Source organism: Brachyhypopomus gauderio, unplaced genomic scaffold (assembly GCF_052324685.1).
Source record: "Brachyhypopomus gauderio isolate BG-103 unplaced genomic scaffold, BGAUD_0.2 sc47, whole genome shotgun sequence".
NCBI classification, from domain to species: Eukaryota; Metazoa; Chordata; class Actinopteri; order Gymnotiformes; family Hypopomidae; genus Brachyhypopomus; species Brachyhypopomus gauderio.
The window spans coordinates 1,268,817-1,292,728 of NW_027506873.1; the positions used below are offsets into that span (position 1 = coordinate 1,268,817).

A 23,912-nucleotide genomic window follows, 5' to 3' on the forward strand; every position below is an offset into this window, starting at 1 on the left:
TATCAATAAATTTTCTACCTGCAAAGATTCAGAATCTAACCAAGTAAATGATGATTCAAAGACTTATCATTTATACCAAATCATGGTAAATATTTCAGCTCATAAGAACTATAATATTTGTAATGTTATTGGCACAAAATTAACAGCAGCTAACTTTGGATTTTGTCTGCAACTTTTTAACAGGCAGACTTCAGCTTTTCACTTCTGAGAGGCCAATGACCAGATCCTGCAGATTTCTTCTCTGCAACATACATTCCACATTTGAGTTTGTCCTGGAAGTCACGATGAATATGGACAGGAAAAATCTGTAAAATTATGGTACTTCTCTGCAGAACTTTTTGTGCTGTCACTTTATTGAAAGTGCTTAATTGTACTAATTCAGGGAAAAGTTGTAAAATAAAGGTATTTCTCTGCAAAACTATTAGTGCTGTCACTTTATTGAAAGTGCTTAATTGTAATAATTCAGGGAAAAGTTGTAAAATAAAGGTATTTCTCTGCAAAACTTTTAGTACTGTCACTTTATTGAAAGTGCTTAATTGTAATAATTCAGGGAAAATTTGTAAAATAACGATATTTCTCTGCAAAAATATTAGTGCTGTCACTTTATTAAAAATGCTAAATCATAATAATCCAGGAAAAATCTGTAAAATAACGGTATTTCTCTGCAAAAATATTAGTGCTGTCACTTTATTAAAAGTACTAAATCATAATAATCCAGGAAAAATCTGTAAAATAACGGTATTTCTCTGCAGAATGTTTAATGAATTTTTCTGTAAATTTATTGTTTTTCCCAATTTAAATCAGGGTTTTTTACATAAAAATTAAAGGTTTTGTTTGGCAGCCGCTGCTGCCAGTCGTTTACCGTTTTTTTACGATTTCTTTTTACAGTGTGGTAAATGACTATTCTAGCTGTAAACATCTGGTTTTTAATGCAATATCTACATAGCTGTATGGAGACCCATTTCCACAACCATCACTCCAGTGTTCTAATGGTACATTGTGTTTGCTAACTCTGTAAGGAGGCTATTGGATATTTAGAAAACCCTTGAAAACCTTTGTGCAAGTAGGTTAGCACAGCTGAAAACAATTTTGCTGATTAGAGAAGCTATAAAACTGACCTTCCTTTGAGCTAGTTGAGAATCTGGAGCATTACAATTTTTGGTTCGATTAAACTCACAAAATGGTCAGAAAAAAACAACTTTCAATTGAAACTCGACAGTCTATTCTTGTTCTGAGAAATGAAGTCTATTCCATGCGAGACATTGCCAAGAAACTGAAGATTTCCTATAATGGTGTGTACTACTCCTTTCAGAGGAGAGCACAGACAGGCTCTAACCAGAGTAGAAGGAGAAGTGGAAGGCCCCGCTGCACAACTGAGCAAGAAAACAAGTACATTAGAGTCTCCAGTTTGAGAAATCGACGCCTCACAGGTCCTCAACTGGCAGGTTCATTAAATAGTACCCGCAAAACGCCAGTGTCAACGTCTACAGTGAAGAGGCAACTCCGGGATGCTGGCCTTCAGGGCAGAGTGGCAAAGAAAAATCCATATCTGGCTAATAAAAGAAAAAGATTAATATGGGCAAAAAAACACACATTGGAAAAAAGTGTTTGATGAATCAAAGTTTGAGGTGTTTGGATCACACAGACGAACATTTGTGAGACGCAGAACAACTGAAAAGATGCTGGAAGAGTGCCTGACACCATCTGTCAAACATGGTGGAGGTAATGTGATGGTCTGGGGTTGCTTTGGTGCTGGTAAAGTGGGAGATTTGAACAAGGTAAAAGGGATTTTGAATAAGGAAGGCTATCACTCCATTTTGCAACACCATGCCATACCCTGTGGACAGCGCTTGATTGGAGCCAATTTCATGCTGCAACAGGACAATGACCCAAAGCACACCTCCAAATTATGCACAAACTATTTAGAGAAGAAGCAGGCAGCTGGTGTTGTATCGGTAATGGAGTGGCCAGCGCAGTCACCAGATCTCAACCCCATTGAGCTGTTGTGGGAACAGCTTGACCGTATGGTACGAAAAAAGTGCCCATTAACCCAATCAAACTTGTGGAAGCGGCTTCCGGAAGCATGGGGTGAAATTTCTCCAGATTACCTCAGCAAATTAACAGCTAGAATGCCAAAGGTCTGCAATGCTGTAATTGCTGCTAAGGGAGCATTCTTTGATGAAAGCAAAGTTTAAAGTAGAAAATTATTTCAAAAAAAAAAAAAAAACATTATTTCTACCTTGTCAATGTCTGGACTATATTTCTATTCATTTTGCAACTCATTTGATAAATAAAAGTATGAGATTTCAGGGAAAACACAAAATTGTCTAGGTGACCCCAAACTTTTGAACGGTATATATGCAGTGGCGTGCACACATAGACATCAGGCTAAAGCACCACCAACTCTGCCCTTTATCAACGAAAGTGCCCTTTTGAAACTTCGGTGTTTTTTATTTTTTTATTATTTTACTGAGGTCGGTTTGAAATGATCTTTTGAAAACCTGAGCGAATAAAAACAATGCCCTGAAATGAGCCACCACCTCGCACACACCCGACCTCTCTCTTCCTTTAACACCAGATGCGCTGCAGCAGCTGTTCAGTTCAGCAAGGGGAAGGAAGCGTCTTCAGCACAGCACACACGCTCACAGATAGACTTCTTCTCCCGTGCCCCACCAGCCAGGTAACATACACATCAAGTCAAATCGTACCGTTTGCCCTCTAAGCCCAACCTGAAATCATTTTCTTGTGCAGTAAAATGTCTCATACAGCACCAAACTACTAAGCAATTTTAGCCGACTGGTCACCTGATAAACTAGTCGCTCTAGCCCAAATCAATGACAGATAACGTGAGGACGACCACATACAAATAATTAAGGTAGAGTTTGCAAATCTATGTGTTAAGCTGAACGTACTGTTGTATAGGTTTTGTTAGGCAACATAAATTAACATATTCATTCCTGAAAGAAGAAACGGGAAGTTCCCCATTACCTGTGAAAAATGCCCGTCTGCAATCATGTAATGACAACACTCAGTAGCCTATAACTCCTTCTCCTACTTTTTGGTCTTTTTACTGTCTTAATTGGAGGCCTATATTGATTTAAATTGCAAAATATATGCAACAAGGCCTGCAGACAGTGGAGGGTAAACAGAAGTTAACTGAAGGACATGACTGTATATAGTTAATATTGGATATGAATTATATCAGTTGGCTGTGTGACTTCTTTCCATTGTAAACTCGCATTTAGAAAATGTTACAAATAAAAGTCAAATTTCATTCAACATGTGCTTGTAGTTTTTTTTTTTTTTTTGCGCTAAAAAGTGCCCTTCACCAACCCCCCCCGAGCACTTGCCACCCAAAATGTCTGTGCACGCCATATAAATATATATAATATATATATATATGATTAGTGATGGGCAAAACAGTTTTTAGATTAACTGAATCATTAGAATCCGTTCACTAAAAAGATTCGTTCCAAAGATTCGTTCAACGAATCGTTCAGTGCTTGGCAGGACTCCGACCCACCTAATGACGTAATCGCAGTGGCTCCGCCCGTGCGCGAGGGTCTCGCGCGATGTGCTTCGCGAAAGCGTTCACCTCTGGAAGTTTGTAAACTTCGCGTTTCAGGTACTTGCGTTTCAGCGCAATGAACAAAGTCATGTTTGCCGAGTTCATACACCTATACAAGGTGGAAGCACTTGTACAAGCACTTTCAAGGTCCATTTCTATATTTCCCAGCACGTTAAACTTAATTAAGTTAAATATTTATACATATACTCGAAATGATTCGAAATAATTCGCTTTTTTATCACATTATTTAAACGCCCAACGTCTTCATGTTCTCACATGTTTCGTCCTGGTATTACAAGAGGCTCGTATTTGTTAACGTAATACAAGATAACTGTACAGTCAGACAGCTATTTGTTGTGAAACGAAGTAATTACAATATTAGTATATTTATTTAAGTATTTATACACTATATTAAGGCTTTATAAATCCTCCCCACACCTACATAAACCTTTCCCATTCACTTAATAACCATTCCCACACTGTTCTGTGCATGTGTGCTTGTCCAGCGAGCAGTCATGTTGTATGTAATCTCATGTAAGCGAGTAGCGTCTCAGGCATGTGATGCTGGTTCTTGTTTCCAAGAGTAAATATGCAGTATTTACTGTAATTCGTACTATTTTATTATTTATAACATTTCTTGTTAATTGTTAGAATTAATACTTATAATATATTTTTATACATTTTGGAATTTTGTCATGTAAAAAATCATAAAATATGTATTTTTTCCGCCGATCAAATTCACTCAAATGATTCATTCATTTGAACGAATCGTTCGTGAATGACACAACACTACAGAAGATTCAATATTCTATGTCTTAGTGACCGAAATATTGACTAAATTATTGTCAAGGCGCCGTATATTGCCTAGACCAGGGGTGTCAAACATACAATTCATTTCATATGAAGATTTTTATAAGCATGCAAAATCTTATTTTTTAAACAAATCGTTTACAACCATGATAAGGAGGATTTATTCCTTTCACTATTAAACATTAAGCACACCCAAGGTTAGTAGTAAATAGCGTGCATCCGTCAGATCTTTGCTTGTATCATGAGAAAATCTACATGGCATAAATGATTGATGAAAGTGATGTCCTCAAATGAACCAGATTTTACTCAATAGAACAGGTGCTCCACATATACTTTTAATATATATATATATTTTTATGTTATGCATGATTGTAATGCTACAATGGTAAGGCTGGAGTCTACACCACGGATCTCATTAATGCATATATTCTAATTAGTGCTGTCAATTCCAGGTGCCGCGATTAAAAGTCCTCACCAGGATTTTGCTCAAGCTTGCTAGATTTTCTAATTAGCAATCCAGGTAAAATTAGTGGAATCAACATAATCCAGGAAGCCTGAGCAAAATCCTGGTGAGGACTTTTAATCGCGGCACCTGGAATTGACAGCACTAATTCTAATACAAATTAGCACATTTCTACACTTCCTATACACAACATTCTGCTGCCTCAAATCAAGATTACAAAATATTATTTTGTTCTTGTACTTTTAAATAAACAATTTAACATTTGATAAAATAATTGCTACTGTTTCTAATAATATCACAAATAATTGTTTTGCATGCAAGGGATATGTGGATGAAACAGTTTCCATTACAAGCAGGAAAAGCCATTTCTCTTCCTGATAGCACCATCATTCTGCACCATTAACACACTTCCACAACTGAGCAGTCCATTTGTTGAATCCAACACTTCATCCATAGCTTCCCCAAATGACAAAGTATTTACATTAACAATTACTAATTATGTATTTTACTGTTGAGTCATTTTTAATGCTACAAATTTACACAGCATTATGAATGAATGAATGTTACATTTTATATAGCGCCTTTCAGGATACCCAAGGCGCTTTACAATTGTTAACACAGGTACAAGTCACAGACAGCCAATCACACACACACCGGCGAGAAGCGGCAGCCAATTGTGCACAGCGTACTCTCTACCAGGATCCACAGTCCCCTGGGGGACTGAATGGGGTGCAGGAAGGGGAGAGAGGACAGACCCTAGTGACAGAACACCATCCACCACTGGGCATACAAGCACACACATACATGCACAAACACTCAGACAACTGCTTTTTATTGAACAGAGAGACACAGACACATACTCAGGGAGATGTTGTCAGGGACTGTCAATTTACCTAAACTTAATGTTATTAAGTGATTCTTAGATTGAACAAAAAATCCATTCAGCAGTGGAGACCAGTGATAATGATTAAAATCTGACATATCTCAAGTGCTCTGGATGTGAAGTGTTCTTTCTCCAGTCAGGCTTCAGGCCTAGTCTTCTTAGTTTGTGTGCATGTCAGGTAAAACAACATCCACTGTAAAGCTAATCTTCTTTGAATGAATCATACTGTAAGTGTTATCAAATCGCAGAACATCTAAAGAGTCCATCAGATACAAAGTTAGAATTAAAGACTGAAAGATTCAATTATTGCAAATGAGATGTTGTATATAATATGTCAAAAATCAAACCATATAAACTTTTGGGATTTGTTATATCTGATCATAAATGAGAGGAAAATTATAATCCAGTAGATTAAGCAGTTTAGGGCAGAGCAAAAACCTAACAATGCATTTGTCTTGTTAACAGGAACATTAATATTTAGTAAATTTGCACTTACAGACACCAGGCTCATCACAAGCATAGGATCCATCTTCTGGCACTAAATGAGCATTGTATCGTGTAGTCGGCAACACCTCTTGCATTTCTCCAGCTTTCTGTTTAACACCAACTTTAGTCTTTACGTAAATGCCAAAACCAATATCAGCCCCATCACTAGCAAACTGCCATCTAGAGGAGAGTGGAAAGGAGTGAGAGAATATCTATCAAAAGAAGACCTAAAGATGGCAGAGAGATTGAAGCTAATGGAACTGTTGCTCACCGTAGTAAGCAGTTAGGGACGAGGATTTCATACTCCATCTGATGGTCAGAACCACGGTTGATGGTGATGCTCTTGTCATACTGGACTTTGATGGAGTCCCGAATGTAGCAGGATTTTGGCACTGTGCCACCATAATTAATCTGGGAGAAAAGACCAATTATGATTCATGCAGTCAAGCAGTGTCACCAGGCGGCAGTTGGTTTCTGAGTGTGTTATGCCTTTGGACAAAACTTGCCATGGTTTTACAATGAGGGTTTCCATCTGGATCTGTTAGTGAACCTCCATAGACTACAGGCAGTTGATCCGGTGCTATATACTTCAGCAGTGCTTCTTCCCAGTTTGCTGTAAGATAGTGGGAAAAAAAACTGTTTAGTTTCCCTATAGGAATGAATAAAGAATACCTATGTAGTTTTCTGGGATAAAAATAAAATTGCATTGGTTGTGATGGACCATTTTATCTTACATTCTGAAGAAGAAAAAAAAAGATTTGTAAATGTAGCCTTACATCCAATCACAATAATCTTTCGTCGGGTCTCTTCGCACATAAAGTGCTTGATCAAGTTGAAGGCAATAGGGAAGATTTTAGGAGCTGCAGAAAGTACAAAAGGAAGAACGACATAATAGTCATATTGTATATTGTACTGAATATGTAATCATACTTTGTACCGAGTGGCATCTTAACTATTATATAATACAGCACATGCAAATAAACAAAACCAACCACTCGCTCACCTTTAATAATAAGAATCCTCTTGAGACCTTCAGGATAGTTATCCTCAAACATGGTCAGAATCTTCAAAACCACAGATACATGAAAGGCAGATAATACTAATTAAATCAAATTGGATCAGTGCAAATTTAAATCTCACAGAGGTTTTGCATTTCTTAATGTATTAAGAGATAAAATCCTCACATCTCCATATGTATCCACTGATGGCTTCCACAAATGTTTCATGCCGAGGCCTTCGCAATCATAGATCAGAGTGATGGACTCCACTATTTTCCCAAACTGATTAATATAATTTGCAAAACAACACTAGTGAATAATTCTGGACAAAAACAATAGCTCTGAAACCATTGTTGTACAGGGAAATAGGGTCACATGAGTCAACATCAACATACCCTGAAAAGTCATACCTTCTCAGATTGCTTTAAGCACTCTATCCGCAGGCGTTCTGAGTCCCTAAGTTTCGTTCTGAGTAAATCTTGCTTGGTTGCAGACATCAACAGACCCTTTGGATCTAATGGGCCTAACACGTCAATCCAGACAGGACTTCCCTCTCGGTCATACCCACACATTCCACCAGAGAGATACTGCTTAATCACCTGGTCATATTAGTACACCATGAAAAGGCTAAATCACAGCTGTAAATCACCATACATGATCAAATTAATGCTCACATCTTGGAAACAACATTAATGTAGATTTTATTATATAAATTTGACCTCTGGTGGATTCCAGTCTTCTACGATTGTGTCCACTTTCATATGCTTGCGAAACTCCAAGTGCTAAAAAACAATTACATGTATCATATATATGTGCTTGCCTGCATATTATTGTCTGAAGCATTACAGCTTTTCAAACCATTTGTGCCATAAGCAAAATAGTACACAATGCTATTTCACTTCTTGTGAAACTGTAACCATAGAAAGGAAAAAGAGGTAGTCACAAACCCTGCAGATAGTTTATGATCAAGAAAAAACTAATTAACTAACTAATTAAATAAATAATTGGGTGACTTTTACCTTCCTAAGCATTGCTTCAGCTTTTTGGACACTGAAGCTCCTGGCTGCAAGGAGGAGGAAGAGGAAGAGGAATTGGAAGAGAGAGAGAGAAAGAGAAAGAGAGAGAGAACCTGAGTTCTTCTATTTCATAGTGAAAGTTCATTTATTCACAGTTCTAATAAGTAGGGTGCATCTTACTCGTCCATGCTGTTCAAATGGGAAGAGCAAATGGTTTTGCAATGGACATAAACACAGGTGAATGGAACTGCAAATATTTGCACATGTAGCTCCAATAATTTCACCTTGAACTTTTCCCTTGGTGCACTAAGTTATATTTTGCATTTCACTTAAAAGTCATTAGGAGAAGCAGACATTTGAGAAACCTCCAATTTAAATGTTTAAAAAACATTATAGATCAGGTGTCTACAAGTCACTGTTTAGGTACAAGGAAATAAAATGGCAGTTGATGGTTTTTATATTAGTTTATGTCTCCAAAATCCTTTTATTTCACACACATGTAATAATGCTCAGTATGCAACATGGTTAGATTAGCATTACACTGAGACCCTGATATTATTGAAACATCACAAACTCCTAGCAGTAGTGAAAATATAGGGAAAGGCATGCATTACTGAGACCACATAGAAATTGTTGGGACTGACCACTCTGACAAAGATAAAAAATACTTATCTATCCTGGTAGTCAATAAATAGATGTTGCTCTGATTTCAAAGCAGCACACACCATTTATGATTTCAAATGTGTTGCACAGGAAAAGCAAGCTGGCTCACAGCATTCAGTGTCATTCCTTTGAAAGAACATCTTTTTGGTTTATAGGTATCAATATAAGAAACAGGATATGAAGCCATTGACATTTTTGTTTTATTACACATTAGAATGCAAAATAAAAAAGAAGCAAAGCTTCAAGAATATTTATTCTTATTTTTCTGGGTATTCAAGACTGAATGGCAGGCTACTAGAATAGAGCATAGTGTATGCTTCAATTTATGTAGGCTAAATCTGCAAAAAGTAAGTTCAATGTCACACATGGATAAGAAATTTCATGAATGCAAGTTACAAAATACACAAAAGACTGGTATTATTCATAGTCTATATAACTCCATTTAAAATGATTAATGTATAAATGAATTAATTCAAAATAAGTTAATTTCTCACCCCGAAGCCAGCGAAGCAGATAATGGTCGCTTTGACTTGGAAGCTGGGAATATACATCTCCAATCTTCTCACGAAACTACAACAACAAAACCATTTTCAAAGCAGGACAGCACACTGGGGTTCATGCTGAAATTATGCCTCATTATATTAGCAGTTTTAAAGCCGCACAGATGACATACTTAGCATTGCTGTAATAACATTTTCATTTTGGAGTTTAATGTGTAATTTCATGTGCTGCAAAATGATCACCTGATCCAGAGCTTCAGCCTGCTTAGGACTAAGGTCTCCCACACGGCCACTCATTCTAAAGAGTACAACAGCACTGTGAAGCGCTTCTTTGCTTTGGGCATTTGTACTTGTAGCATTTATAGGTAATAGGTGAGAGGCACTCTCTGCTTTCCTGGAAAAATATCAGTGGGACATAGGCTGTAGGTGCAGAACCTTTGGTCGTTCATAGCAAGTGTTTGATCTGACATAAACTCAAAGATCCTCAGAGTAGTTTTTGAAAGGGTTCAGTAGTAGAGGACACCGAACTGTTAGGGCCTGACTTTAAGTCAAAATGTCAGTAGGCTAAACACATTTTTTTACAATGACAAAAGTATAGCTATCCTTAGTTATTATATTGGACGACATAGAAAAATTTATTACTGCCAAAATATATCCATAGCCTACAGTATATGCCTGGATGACGTTGCTTGCTATCCAGCTAACTAGATATCCAAGACCCCCCCCCTCCTCCTATGACTCCTATAACACGTTTTTCAGCGAGACGGGCGTGGAAAAGAATGTGCCCAGAGCGGTGTTCATTTTGGGGGGCTTTAGTGGACTTGACGACTACAATGGGTGGAAAGTGTATTCTCAGGGCTCTCAAGTCTCACGCATTGAGCGTGTGACACACGCATTTGACCGTCTTCACACGCTCACACGCCACACCTCCGATTTCACACGGCGAGAAAAAAAATCTAGTTTATTTACCTCCGGACCAATATATATGTCGCCCTCCACTGGCGATCGATCGCGATATACATTATACCGCAGTTAGTTCCGACCCTACAATGTGATTGGCTGAGAGGCGATCTAGGAGTGCCGATATTACATGTTATAGCACTGTAACCGAAGCTCTCCATGTATTACTCCGCCACAAACAGGTAACCTAGCAACGAAGCAGCGTTTACAAGCCAAACAGCGCAACTACAAACAAGCAGCAACATTATCAAAATGAATTACAGGGAGTTCGTTAAATCTATTGGCTTCGAAAGCATTTGTTTCGATCTGAAACTGGAGGATGAAGCTATAAATGACCAGCCTGATTCCTCCAATGAGCCAAGGTTTGTCACGCTTACAAACAATGATTTGGATGAGCTGGAAATTCAGAGAAACGAAGTTAATACCGTAAAACAAACGTCCTGGGCTCTTAATATATTTACATCCTGGTTAAAAAGCAATGACATTGCAGTCGATTTTAGTATTATCAACAAAAATGAAATGAATCAGCTTTTACGCCGTTTTTATGGATCCGTCAGAAACGTGAAGGGAGAGTTATATAGCATCAGCAGCTTCGTTGGTTTAAGAGCTGGACTGAACAGATACCTGAACGAACATCCGATCAGCCGTGGATGGACAATAATTGTTGTACTTTATTTTTAATAAATTCAACTTTATCAATAGTTGTTTTTGTGTATATTTACCTCTATAATATTTATTGGGTAAGGCTATTCCAGTGTTGTGTAAGTTTAGCAGCGAGCCATTGAATGGAACTATTTTAACTGGCGGAGTATTTTACCAAACAGGTCGTATTTTCTCATCCTCTTTTACTCAAAATCTTTCAATAAACAGCGATAATGGAACTGTGGTATAATCGCAATAATACACTCGAGGTTCGTGCTATAACGGGTAATATCGGCACTGCTGTGCTGATCTACGGCACTCGGCCTGCGGCCTCGTGCCTACGACCGCAGCACAGCAGTGCCGATATTACCCGTTATAGCACTCCCTCTCGTGTATTATTGCGTCAACGTATACAAGCCCCCCCCCCCCCCCCCGCTCAACAATTAACGTTCGCCACCCCCCCCCCCCCCCCCCCCGTCAACAACTCTCACACTCTGGCATGAATCCAAAACTTGAGAGCCCTGTGTATTCTCCATTTATCAGCTGCCCGCTAGAGGCACCAGGATAACTTTTAACCCCGCTCATTCCATGTAAGTGAATGACTGACGACAAACTGAATTTATGTTACACATCAAAGTTTTTTGGGCTGTCAAATCCCCTTCCGTTACTATCTCTACCATTGCTTTTCATTACAATAAAAGTTGTTTTAACAAACCTTTAGATTCAAGGTCTTTCGGTAAGTGGCACAGTTTGATATTTGACTGACTAGCTAGCTAACTAAATCCCCTCACATTAGCAAACTATGCTAGATAGCTAGTTTAGCAAATTGGATTGAATGAAGTTGAAAAACTTCAAATTTGGACTTAATCAAACTAAATATTCTTGGCGTTTTAAACTCTTTTATATCTTTTTATATTTGACTTTAGTGGACTTGACGACAACAACGGGTGGAAAGTGTATTCTTCATTTATCAGCTGCCCGCTAGTGGCTGGCTGCAGTATAACTTTTAACCTCGCTCATTCCAATGACTGACGACAAACTGAATTTATGTTACACATCAAGTTTTTTGGGCTGTCAAATCCCCTTCCGTTACTATCTCTACCTTTTCATTACAATAAACGTTGTTTTAACAGACCTTTAGATTCAATGTCTTTCGGTAAGTGGCTCAGTTTGATATTTGACTGACTAGCTAGCTAACTAAATCCCCTCACGTTAGCAAACTATGCTAGCTAGCTAGTTTAGCAAATTGGATTGAATGAAGTTGAAGACCTTCAAATTTGGACTTAATCAAACAAAATATTCTTGGCGTTTTAAACTCTTATATCTTTTTATATTTGACTCTGTAGTAGCTCAATTATTGGCCAACATTTTAAGTTAACTAAAAAAATATTCTTCTATTTTACTACACATATGTGATATGTGTATATTAATGCCCAAGACTCATTTGACTTAATGAAAAATTCTTTCCGTAATATTTTGGTTACTTTGCTGCTATTATCGTGAGGAAACATGGATGTCCTAAATATCGGCCACCACATTCTAAAACCCTATCTTAAAAATGTTTGAAAATTCGCAATGGTATTGACAACTAGACTTGCATTTCCTGAAGGAAATACTATAGGGCTTGAAAAGGTGTACCCTAGCCCCTCTGCTCCATCAGCCCCTCTGCTCCATCTGCCCCATTTGCCCCTCTACACTATCTGCCCCATTTGCCCCTCTGCTCTATCTGCCCCATTTGCCCCTCTCCCTCTTCTGCCCCTCTGCTCCATCTGCCCCTCTGCCCCATGTGCTCCATCTGCCCCTCTGCTCCATCTGCCCCATCAGCCCCTCTGCTCCATCAGCCCCATCAGCCTCTCTGCTCCATCTGCCATCTCTACTCCATCTGCCCCTCTCCTCCATCTGCCCCCTCTATTCCCTCTGCCCCATCTGCCCCTCTGCTCCATCTGCCCCATCAGCCCCTCTGCTCCATCTGCCCCATTTGCCCCTCTCCCTCTTCTGCCCCTCTGCTCCATCTGCCCCATCTGCCCCTCTCCTCCATCTGCCCCCTCTGCTCCATCTGGGTATGAGAGATGTATGTATGTGTGTGTCTGTGTGGAGTGGCTATGAGAGAGATGCATGCGTGTGCGCGTGCGTGTGTGGGGGAGGGGGAGAGAGACATTAAAAAAATAACTGACACTCTCACTGAGTGGAAAAGCCTTGTTTTAATGTGATTTGCACCATCCGAACAAACTGTTGTAGTTCAGGAATCATTTAACCTATCGCTTCAACGAAGAGATTGTGTGAGAGAGGACCCATTGCTGATGATTTTGATGTATTTTTATGTGGTTTGACCCAAAAATGACTGATTTATGACAAGTTAAAAACACACAAAGATCTCAACAAAGCTCATTCTGATTCTGATATGGGGCCAATGGGCCAATTTTCTGTGTCTAGTGCCAAACAAATGCTCATAACTCTAAAACTAATTGATCAAATGATTAGATTTTTTGGCGTGCCAGAAAGGATAAGTTTCCTTCAAATTTATATATATGGAGCTTCTAGGTGAAGGTGTAAGGATTTTACAGCAGTTTATCCAGGAGAGTTTTGATCATTTTTCATGCCAGCACACACTCTAAGAGCGTACTCACACTAGGCACGGTTTGCTGGTTCCGTGCTGGGGCCCGGTTATCCCCCCTCCCCACTCCCCCTCTGGCCTGCACTCACACTCGCTTCAGCAACCCGGCCCGAGCACGCTTACGTCATCACAACGCCGCTTTATTTGGAAAAAAGCGCGCTCGCACAACACTATAGAGTTCACGATTCTCTTTTTATTGTATTTTTGGAGTCGTTTTGGGAGTGCAGAAACACGGTGCAAGCACAGATTTATCGATAATTTAACACAACGATTGTCTGCTAATCGCTTTGCCGCTATGACTGTTTAACGTGAGCGTCGCATCACTGATGTCATGTTTGAGTTCCAGCGAAATGAACCAATCAGACGAGGCACCAAGCGGGCCCGGGCACGGATAGCGCTCACACTAGAAGCGAACCGTGCCCGAGTCCACATGAATCGTGCCCTGGCCCACCTCTTCAAAGCGGGCCCGAGCACGGTTAACTGATCCGGGCACGGTTGGAGCGCTCACACTAGCCAAACGAACCGTGCTTCGGCAGGCAACCGTGCCCGGGCCCGGATCACAGAGCCTAGTGTGAGTACGCCCTAATTGTTGGCAGTTAAGATTTGAAATTCTGAACATTCCACCATTCATTTTAATAGAGCTTTTAAAATTTTTTAAACTCAATTCTATTAAAATCTATACCTCTAATCGACTCCAAAAATGGATAGCACACGTGTCAGAGCCGAGACCTTCGTAGTAGGAGTCAGTACGTTAGGCGGTTCGGGCCGCAATAATTGCAGAAATTTGGATAAGAACAATAATAAGAAGAAGTATGAGGAATAGCAATATAGGGCTTTTCAAGCCCTATAATAAGACACACAGAAAATATGCAGTACATGGATAATGGGACACGGCAGATAATAGGACATGGCTGACAGTAGGACCAACCAAGCTAATAGCTTCTTTCACGTATATATATATTTTTAAGTGAGACTATGGCTCCGTCTGAAATGCCATACTTTCCTCCTATTCAGTATGTCAAAGCAGTAGGCTACAAGATAAAGGATAGTATGTCTGAATACACAGTAGGCATTAAACAGTAAGCAAAAAGTACCCGGATGGCTTGCTGAATCGGGTGCCATTTTGAAATATGCGATTGCGGCACACTGTCCTATCCCATCATTCAACTGGAGCAGCAGAGGCGTTCGGAGCAGAGAAAAAAATGGCAGAAGGTAGCGAGTGGGCTGTTTATGAACTGGTCGCCGACTCGTCGCAGACGACCGGCAGATATCTAGCATGTTTAATATCTAGCCCAGTCGGCGACTGAGAGTCGGCAGCAGCGTCTAGCTACAGCCAATGGGAACGCGGAGAGAGAACCGCGGCACCGCTGAAGATATCTCTGAAGAATGTAAAAAACTTTCAAGAATACTTTCAAAACAGTAACCCAGCAAACACACAAAATCCTCACCTTTCTTACAACTTTACTACAACACTGTGTTTAAGTCAGGGCCGGCGCTAGGGGGGGGCAGAGGGGGGAATTGCCCCCCCCAAATTGTGTCTTTGCCCCCCCAAGCACAATGCAAGCAACGGCTTTTTTTAAATTATCTCTGAACCAATCACAAAAATGCATTTTGCTTTACAGCGTGAAGATATTTCCTTGCTTATTCCTGATTGGCTCTGTGAGTCATATAAAAATCGGCAGACCGCCCCAAATGGTTCAGTTCGGCAGTATATGTTCTGTTAGTGTGAGTGAAAGACAGGTATACTGGTAAACACTCTTCTGAGTTTAAACTGACTTCCACATGGTAATATTTGCTTAACTGTGGTTTTTCGTTAATGTTACTCACCTCTTACATAGGTGTTGTTTAAATTATTTTATTAGCCGTTAGCGGTTAGGCTAACTTGGTTCTCCTAAACCTGCGCGAACGGCGGAAGCGTTTAAATACTTGCCGCGCAGTGTTGTCCGAAACGATATGTGGTAATAAAAAACAGGGGAATGAACATTTACCTGACGAATTTTAATGTTGCTTTTTCAGATTTGAAAAGTGCTGGAATTTAGGCTAAAGTACTTGAAAATGTTGAAATTGTAACTACTTCGTTTCACAACAAATATCTGTCTGAATGAACAGTTCTCTTGTCTTAGGTTAACAAATACGAGCCTCTTGTAATTCCAGGACGAAACATGAGAGAACGTGAAGACGTTAAGATTGGGCGTTTTGAAAGTGTGATTAAAAAAGCGAATTATTTTGAGTATATGTATAAATAACTTAATTAAGTTTAACGTGCTGAGAAATATTGAACTGGACCTTTAAAGTGAGGTACAAGTGCTTTAATTCCACCTTGTATAGGTGTATGAACCCGGCAAACATGACATTCGAGAGGTGCACGACAGCGCGCGAGGCTGCTCTTTCCCCCGTGCAAGCCGTCGCGGCTCATGGTTTAAACCACATATGTCAAAGTCAAGGCCCGCGAGCCAGATCCGGCCCGTGAATTGATTATCTATGGCCCCCTGGATGATATTGAATTACTATTAGAACCGGCCAGCAGGCCACAGCCGCCCGATGGTGTTTTGTACGCACAAACACTACATTCCCCACAATGCAACGGTAGCCCGCGAAGTCACTGCAGCGCGAAGCGTCGCGAGGGTCCGCGCGGCGAAAATGACGTAATCGCAGTGGCTCTGCCAGCGCAATGAACAAAGTCATGTTTGCAGGGTTCATACACCTTTATAAGGTGGAATTCAAGCACTTGTACGTCACTTTAAAGGTCCATTTCAATATTTTCCAGCACGTTAAACTTAAATATGTTAAATATTTATACATATACTCGAAATGATTCGAAATAATTCGCTTTTTATTCACATTATTTAATGGTTGTTTATTTTCCCCAATCTTAACGTCTTCATGTTCTCTCATGTTTTGTCCTGGAAAGAGGCTCGTATTTGTTAACGTAATACAAGAGAACTGTTCAGTCAGACAGATATTTGTTGTGAAACGAAGTAGTTACAATTTAAAACATTTTCAAGTACTTTAGCCTAAATTGCAGCACTTTTCAAACCTGCAACACAAAGCAACATTAAAATTCGGAGTTGCGCACTATGGTCACTCGCGAAAGTATAAACCTAAATCAGCAGTCAGAGCAGACATCAACGTTCAGCTATCCCCCTTCTCAAAAATGACTAAACGTAAGGTGGACACTGAGAATGGGTTTCAAGCCAGGTGGGAGGCAGAGTACATGTTCACGGAGGTAAAAGGTAAACCTGTGTGTCTTCTGTGTGTCTTCATGTGATTTTTCTTTGAAGGAAGTTTGCTTTTATCTGTTTGCCTGTTGAAAAATGTTTTCACTTGAAATTACTGACAGATCCATAAGAAAATAGTGCTTTATTCATTTAAACATTAAATAATATACACTGTGTTAGGTCTTGGTTCAATAGGCTATGTGCAATCATTTCAATATGTTTTAATAAACATTGAACCAGTCCGGCCCTCGGCTTGTAGCAAATTTGTTTTTTTGGCCCTCTGTGTTTTTGACTTTGACATCCCTGGTTTAAACGATTCCTCGCCATCACAGCCAGTATTGTTATACTGTGCATAAATACCGCATTGTACCAGTACGTTTCATAACATCAATAAAAACTTCAATACTTTACCAGATTTTTTACCATTAAAGTGCAGTAGATAGATTTCTTATTTTATGTACTTTCATATTATTTTCTTTTTCAAAATAGAAATGTGACGAATACTCCCTTTTATAACAGAATTTGTATTCTTTTGTTTTCTTTATATTTTAATTTCCCAGTAATATAAATATTCTCACTCATTCCTATTTCCATGTTTGAATATTCTCAGTCTGTGTATAGGTACATTTGTCAGCCTTTCAAGAAATAGAGTTGTTCTATTAGTAATGGCAGTATTGAAATGAAATACAATTCTATAATCTTTGTTCTCCATTTACATAATCAACATGTATTTTTTAATCATTGTGTTTTAAGTTTTAAGTTCGAAAATTTGCGTTTTTATTTCTTTACCTAATACATCACTTTAAGCCAGTATCAATAGTCATCATTCATGCACAAATCAAGCCTTGAATATATTTCTGGCTTCATAAACATGACTATCAACATGCCCCCTCATTATGTTTTACTGCCCCCCCAAGCAAGGCAGTCCAGAACCGGGGCTGGTTTAAGTTATTGTGACAGCACTGGAGAAATAGTGCGATTGATTATATTTATGTTCACTTGGGACTATGGAGTGTTTAAACGGTAAAAAAAAATAATAATAACGAAAATGTGGAGTACATGTACATTGTTTTTTTTTCTTCTACGTGGTGTTGCTGGTTCTCGCGAGAGTTTCGTTTCGTGTTCTCGCGTTTTTGGACGGCAGCCAGATGAGTCGGCGATTCCCCAGTTGTGTAATTCGTGAGCCCGCGTCGCCGATCAGTCATGTAGTGTGAAAGCCACAACAACTGAAAGACTTGCGATTACAGCACAACCAGTCGTGTAGTGCGAACGGCACAAAAACCTGACGACTGAAAAGTCGTGTAGTGTGAACCAGGCTTAAGTTGCAATCAGCAACAGATCTTTAATTTACAAAATTAATGTAATTTGCAGTTTAATCTTTAAAACACAACCATACAACAGAACTCTGATACAGTAACAAAGGTCAAAAGAATAAATTCAACCAGAGCTAGATATACTAAAATATAACTTTGGTCATGACAAGAAACAAGTAGCCTAACTCTTAGCTATTCATCACCTAGGACAACTTAAACTGGTGAATAATAAATAACAGTAAACACCGTATTTATGACATGTGCCTCAATGCGTTTGTTTTGCATTCTAATCACTCTTTAGTTTGCTTCAACTCTTGAGTTTTTCTTTATGTCTAGATCGATATACATTATCTCGTTAATGCTGGGACGGTGGTTATGTGATGTTTATGTATAAATGTAGCATCTGTAGCCGCATGTGTGGTATGTTCGTTATTTCACAATAAACAAACACCTTTGGAGCATCAACACCAGCCTCTTTGTCTGAGCTCCGCGCATCAGTTATTGGACTTGATCAGTTGGGCCATTAATAATCCTATAGTGCCATTTGTGATTTTGGTTGTCTCTAGATGCTTTACAGGTGACGGCGTCATGTTATTTTTAATAGTTGCGGGGAGGAAAATAAATATTCATGCATATTTTTTGTTGTTTTGCCAAAGTTAAAATATCAATGAAAATTCAGTACCCCCAAAATAGCGATTAAGGTTTTTTAATACTTTTTAATTATCCAAAAATCCAAAATTGATTTATCAACTTTTAATAGTTTTTAAGACCCCGTGGACACCCTGTACAACCACAAAATAAAGATAAAAACTATGATGGTAATGATATCTGAAACACTTACTTTAACTATAGACACTTAATCGTCGGCCAGAGGAGGATGGGTTCCCCCCCTGAGTCTTGTTTTCTTTCAAGGTTTCTTCCTCATGCCCTTAGGGAGTTTTTCCTTGTGATTTAAAGTTTATTTGGTTTAGAAGTGGTTTGTAGGTCTAATTATTTTATGTTCATTCTGTTTTAGTTTATTTTAAATCTTGATTGCCTAAGTGTCATGGTGATATAACAAAGTTGGATGGATTTACATTTACATTTACGGCATTTAGCAGACGCTCTTATCCAGAGCGACTTACAAAAGTGGATTCACCTCACCTCGTCATCAATACTAGTGAAATGCCAAATTATGCAAATATAAATATAACTAGTTTTGGTATTATTAAGGCTAAATTGAAGTTAATTATTGTAACTGATACTTCTCGACGACGTCTTGATGCTGATTCTAAACCCATGACCAAATGAGGTAGGCTAAATGTCGTAAAAATATAAAACAGAAAAAATATGGAATAGCACTTTTAATGAATAGCGGTATTTAACTATGGTAGTAGTACATCATATGCCATATATGACATGGGTAAAATAGCGGACGTAGTATGTCTGAGGTTATGAAAACTGCCCAGTCACCTACTGAAGGAATGCACTGCTTTAACAGTTGAGCAGAATGTACTGCACTGAAATCTAGTGCCTACTGCTTAAGTATGGCATTTCGGATTCAGTCTATCTTTGTTCAGCAGTTGTTAGCTAGCTTAGTTCTAGCAGACCCTCTGGTTAAGTTCATGTGACTCCGTGCATAGTGGTGGGCGTATCCTAACAAATTGAGGCAGAGATAGTCCCACCTACAGTCTAGTGCGCAGGCTCATCCAAGACCCATGACTGCTATCTGGGTGGCTTCAAAAATTCACAATGGGAGTCAGTGGTGATGTACCGTCCATATGCTGTAATATGTAGTAAAGTCGCAACAATATTACTTTTGAAGAATAAGTATTAAGAACATGAATATGTATGCATATTATTTATGTTGAATTATTGGTCGTCATGCACTTTTCCAAAGCGATATCTGATGGGACCAGATAGACTCACTTTATGCGCGCGCGTGTGTGTGACAGAGGTCCTTTATCAGCTGTGCAAGTAAAGTGCTTCTGAATGAAGAGTGTGTGTGTGTTTATATGTACAGTATGTATATGATAATGTAAAAGCATGGCTTTGCTTTTTTGTCCATTTAAAGATGAAGTTCGCACAGGTATTTACAGGCAGCTGTTTCACCCTCAGCAGCTCATCACTGGGAAGGAGGATGCTGCCAACAATTATGCGAGAGGCAACTACACCATTGGTAAAGAAATAGTTGACCTGGTACTTGATCACGTTCGTAAACTGGTATGGTTCATTTCTTCACTCATGACATTCTAGAAGACATTTTGTGTCCTCCAAAGTGTGAGTTTAAAATTGTATTCTGCACCTTCTCCCTGTATCCTCCATTGAACACTGTTAGTGTGATCAGTGCACCGGGCTCCAGGGCTTCCTCATATTCCACAGCTTTGGGGGTGGTACGGGCTCAGGCTTCGCCTCCCTCTTGAGAGACTGTCGGTAGACTACGGCAAGAAATCCAAACTTAAATTTGCTATTTACCCTGCACCTCAGGTATCAGGCCGCATTCATATCAGGCAGGGCCAGCGCCAGAACATATACAGTGGGGGGGCGTCAGAAAATTTCGGGGTGGCGAACGTAAGTTGTAGAGCGGGGGGGTGTCGAACGTAAATTGTTGAGCGGGGGGTGGCGTGTAACGATTGTTGAGGGGGCGCCATGTAGCAATTGCTGTAAAATAAATGGGTCTTATTATTTACATTGAGGGGGCGGGACACCTCGCCTGAGGGGGCGACGCCCCCTTTCGCCCCCCCTGACATCAGGCAACCTGCATATATATATTTGTGAAGAAAAAATATATATATAAATAATATTTTACGTTTCTTTAAATGTAGTTTTGCATTTACATTGGAAGCAACATTGTTTGACATTTGTGGTATTTCACCTTAAAATGCAAGTCCTTCTGCAAATATGATGACAGTTTAAAGATCTTCATCTTTTAGGTTTCCACAGCAGTAGTAGAGCCCTACAACTCCATCCTGACCACTCACACCACACTTGAGCACTCCGACTGCGCTTTTATGGTGGACAATGAGGCCATATATGACATCTGCCGCCATAACCTGGACATTGATCGGCCCACATACACCAACCTCAACAGGCTCATCGGTCAGATCGTCTCTTCCATCACGGCCTCACTCCACTTTGATGGCGCCCTCAATGTCGACTTGACGGAGTTCCAGACCAACCTAGTCCCTTATGTAGCGGAGACAGCTAAAGACATTGCAAAATCACAAAGTGGATTACATTCACCTTGGAAAGCAAGAGACTAACCCATCCACAGCTCTTTAAGTGTATGTAAACATAAACACTGGTCCTTCGCTCGGTAACAATCACCAAGGAATCCCTACTCCTAATGGCTCTCCTCTCCAAAAAGCTTAGGAAGACTTAACTTATCTGATCGTCTGAGAGTAAAACAAAGACTCTTAACGTGCTCTGGCCAGCATCAACCCTTCTCAGGAGGGCACAGAGCTCTACACTTATAAACCTAAATCAAAGGCCTATCTGATTCCCCAAGGTTTGACCCCATTTTATAACACCTTGAATTCTTGTGTTAAGATCCAGAACTAAAGGTGCAATATCTCAGAAATCCTTGTAACTCCAAATCTGAACTGTACACGGAATTGGAATTCAGCCTACAGGAACCAGCTCGGCGGATGCAGTCTAGAGACACCAAACATGACTATCTTTCACCCAAGGAAATGACAAGTATGCATGGAACCAATATCCAGCTTCCCAGCCTTCAGGCACCAGGACAAAGTATCTCTGAATTGGACATGATGTGATCTGTGGTTAATATAAAGAAACTAATCGTGATCTTTCATGTATTCAGCATTAAGTAATGTTATCAGAATCTCTGTGGTTATATAATCACACCACATTGATGCATATCCATGTATTACTATAATTTCAGTAGTTAGATACACCTATCTTTGTAGCTTTGAATTGTATTGTGAAAGCATGCATGCATATACATATTCTTGTGTGTTCTGCTGTTTAAATATGCATGCTCATTAAGTTCTGTGTGTTAAGGTCATAGAGACCTACATATTCTCCATGTGCTACATTATTGGAGATCTATCAATACACTTGTAGTCCAGTGTAATATCTAATTAAGATTTATATATCTATCCGAGTATCAACATGTAATGTGCTATAGTAGGCATATACATATACATGTATTAAGTTGTGTCACTTACCAAATGTAACCATGTTCATATGTGCTTTTGTGACCTCATATTCATACCTGTCTGTGCATTATGTGTCATTCAGTGTCCAGAAGTGGAAATTAAGAATGGCTCAAGGTATAGGCTGGTAGAGTCAAATTAATACTTATTTAGGCAGAGCATATAAATCAATTTATTTAGGAATCAGAGAATTCTAATTACGGGTTTTGCGTTGGTGCACTTTATTCATGAACTCCTACATTTTCAATGAAACTGTGTGATTGCGTCCTTCTTTTACTTGCGCTCCATTGCTGGTCACATCTGAGCTTAATTTCGACAATGGTTTTAATATTCAAAGGCTCTACAGCAGGGGTCGGCAACCTATGGCACACGGGCCACCGTTGGCACGCCGAGGCATAATCAGTGGCACGCGACACGCTGGACCAGCATCAGCAAAAAATTCATAATAAAAAATAGAGCACGATCCTCCAATCGAAATCGCTGCTCAACGCTCTGCTCGGCGGAGGCGCTTATACATGGCGATCGATCGCGATATAATATTTAATTTGTGTCCATTTACACCTCCCCTCCGCTAACCTTTACACATCCATAAACTAACATATGTATCCGCTACACTTATCCACAAATCCACTTCCCACTTGTCACATATGCGCCATTCATCTCTGCGGAGAAAGCGTACCATGAGCAGCTCTGTTGGGGAAATTACCAACGCTTGCTTTGAGCCTGCCAATCAGATGGTCAAGCGTGACCCTCGTCATGGAAAGTATATAGCCTGTTGCATGCTGTACCGTGGTGATGTTGTTCCTAAAGACGTCAATGCTGCCATCGTGACCATCAAGACCAAGATGACTATTCAGTTTGTTGATTGGTGCCCCACAGGCTTCAATGTAAATTAGTTTTAGGTGGTTCACTAGTGAAGCTGTCATTGCCAATTACAAAATATTTGATAACAGATGTGTTTCTATTTTTGAATGAGGAGGCTGTCATTGTGTTTATTTCTGAAAGTTGCATAGAATTGTTAACAAACACTGCTGACGTTACCAGGATCAATTACCAGCCACCAACTGTGGTTCCTGGGGGCGACCTTGCCAAAGTCCAGAGGGCGGTCTGCATGCTGAGCAACACCACTGCTATCGCTGAGGCCTGGGCCCGCCTCGATCACAAGTTTGATCTGATGTATGCAAAGAGAGCTTTTGTGCATTGGTATGTGGGAGAGGGGATGGAGGAAGGAGAGTTTTCTGAGGCACGTGAAGATTTGGCTGCTCTGGAGAAAGATTATGAGGAGGTGGGTGTCGACTCAGTTGAAGGAGAGGCAGAGGAAGGAGAGGAGTAGAAGTTGACATGGAAATGTTAAGTTTGTTTAGGTGTTCAATCTTTATTAATAAAAAATGTTCATTGCTTTCTCTGCTTCTTAATGTGAATTTGAAAATAAACAATTACATTAGTAGAAGGTCTTTTTTCCTAATGCATATTTTAATAAGCCTGTTTCATTAAACATAATATTGAGGTTTTTGGCATGTGTGGATGGCTGTGTAAGTGAATTTAGTCTAGTCTGATCTAGCTGTTAATTTTATTTTTTTTTGTAAAAGAACAACAATTAGAACCATGAACTAAAATGTCC

General features: G+C 39.6%; 2 protein-coding genes across 2 annotated transcripts; one reads left to right on the top strand and one right to left on the bottom strand.

Annotated features, from left to right (window-relative positions):
- Positions 1-5,011: 5,011 nt before the first annotated feature.
- sec14l7 (SEC14-like lipid binding 7) lies at positions 5,012-9,865 on the bottom strand. The gene is made up of 12 exons (XM_076986548.1): positions 9,631-9,865; positions 9,382-9,457; positions 8,228-8,271; positions 7,928-7,990; positions 7,619-7,807; positions 7,395-7,490; positions 7,214-7,274; positions 6,987-7,070; positions 6,717-6,823; positions 6,482-6,621; positions 6,221-6,390; positions 5,012-5,977 (listed from the first exon to the last, which is right to left on the bottom strand). Exons 1-12 carry the CDS (start codon positions 9,682-9,684, stop codon positions 5,883-5,885), a joined length of 1,179 nt encoding a protein of 392 aa, XP_076842663.1. The 5' UTR covers positions 9,685-9,865; the 3' UTR covers positions 5,012-5,882.
- A 10,294-nt stretch (positions 9,866-20,159) lies between these two features.
- On the top strand, positions 20,160-23,624 carry tuba7l (tubulin, alpha 7 like). The gene is given in 7 exon segments (XM_076986439.1): positions 20,160-20,336; positions 20,452-20,527; positions 20,530-20,600; positions 21,047-21,299; positions 22,906-22,978; positions 22,980-23,186; positions 23,336-23,624. Coding segments are annotated over 7 exon segments (1,146 nt in total).
- The last annotated feature ends 288 nt before the right edge of the window (positions 23,625-23,912 follow it).

Bases quoted from the DNA above. Each gene is read 5' to 3' on its own strand.
- sec14l7 (XM_076986548.1), bottom strand. From the start codon at position 9,684: ATGAGTGGCCGTGTGGGAGACCTTAGTCCTAAGCAGGCTGAAGCTCTG. The intron at 6,391-6,481 runs GTGAGCAACAGT...ACTCTCCTCTAG, and splicing joins GTCCCTAACTGCTTACTACG to ATGGCAGTTTGCTAGTGATG. The intron at 5,978-6,220 runs GTAAGTGCAAAT...TGGACTCTTTAG, and splicing joins TTGTGATGAGCCTGGTGTCT to ATGTTCTGCGATTTGATAAC.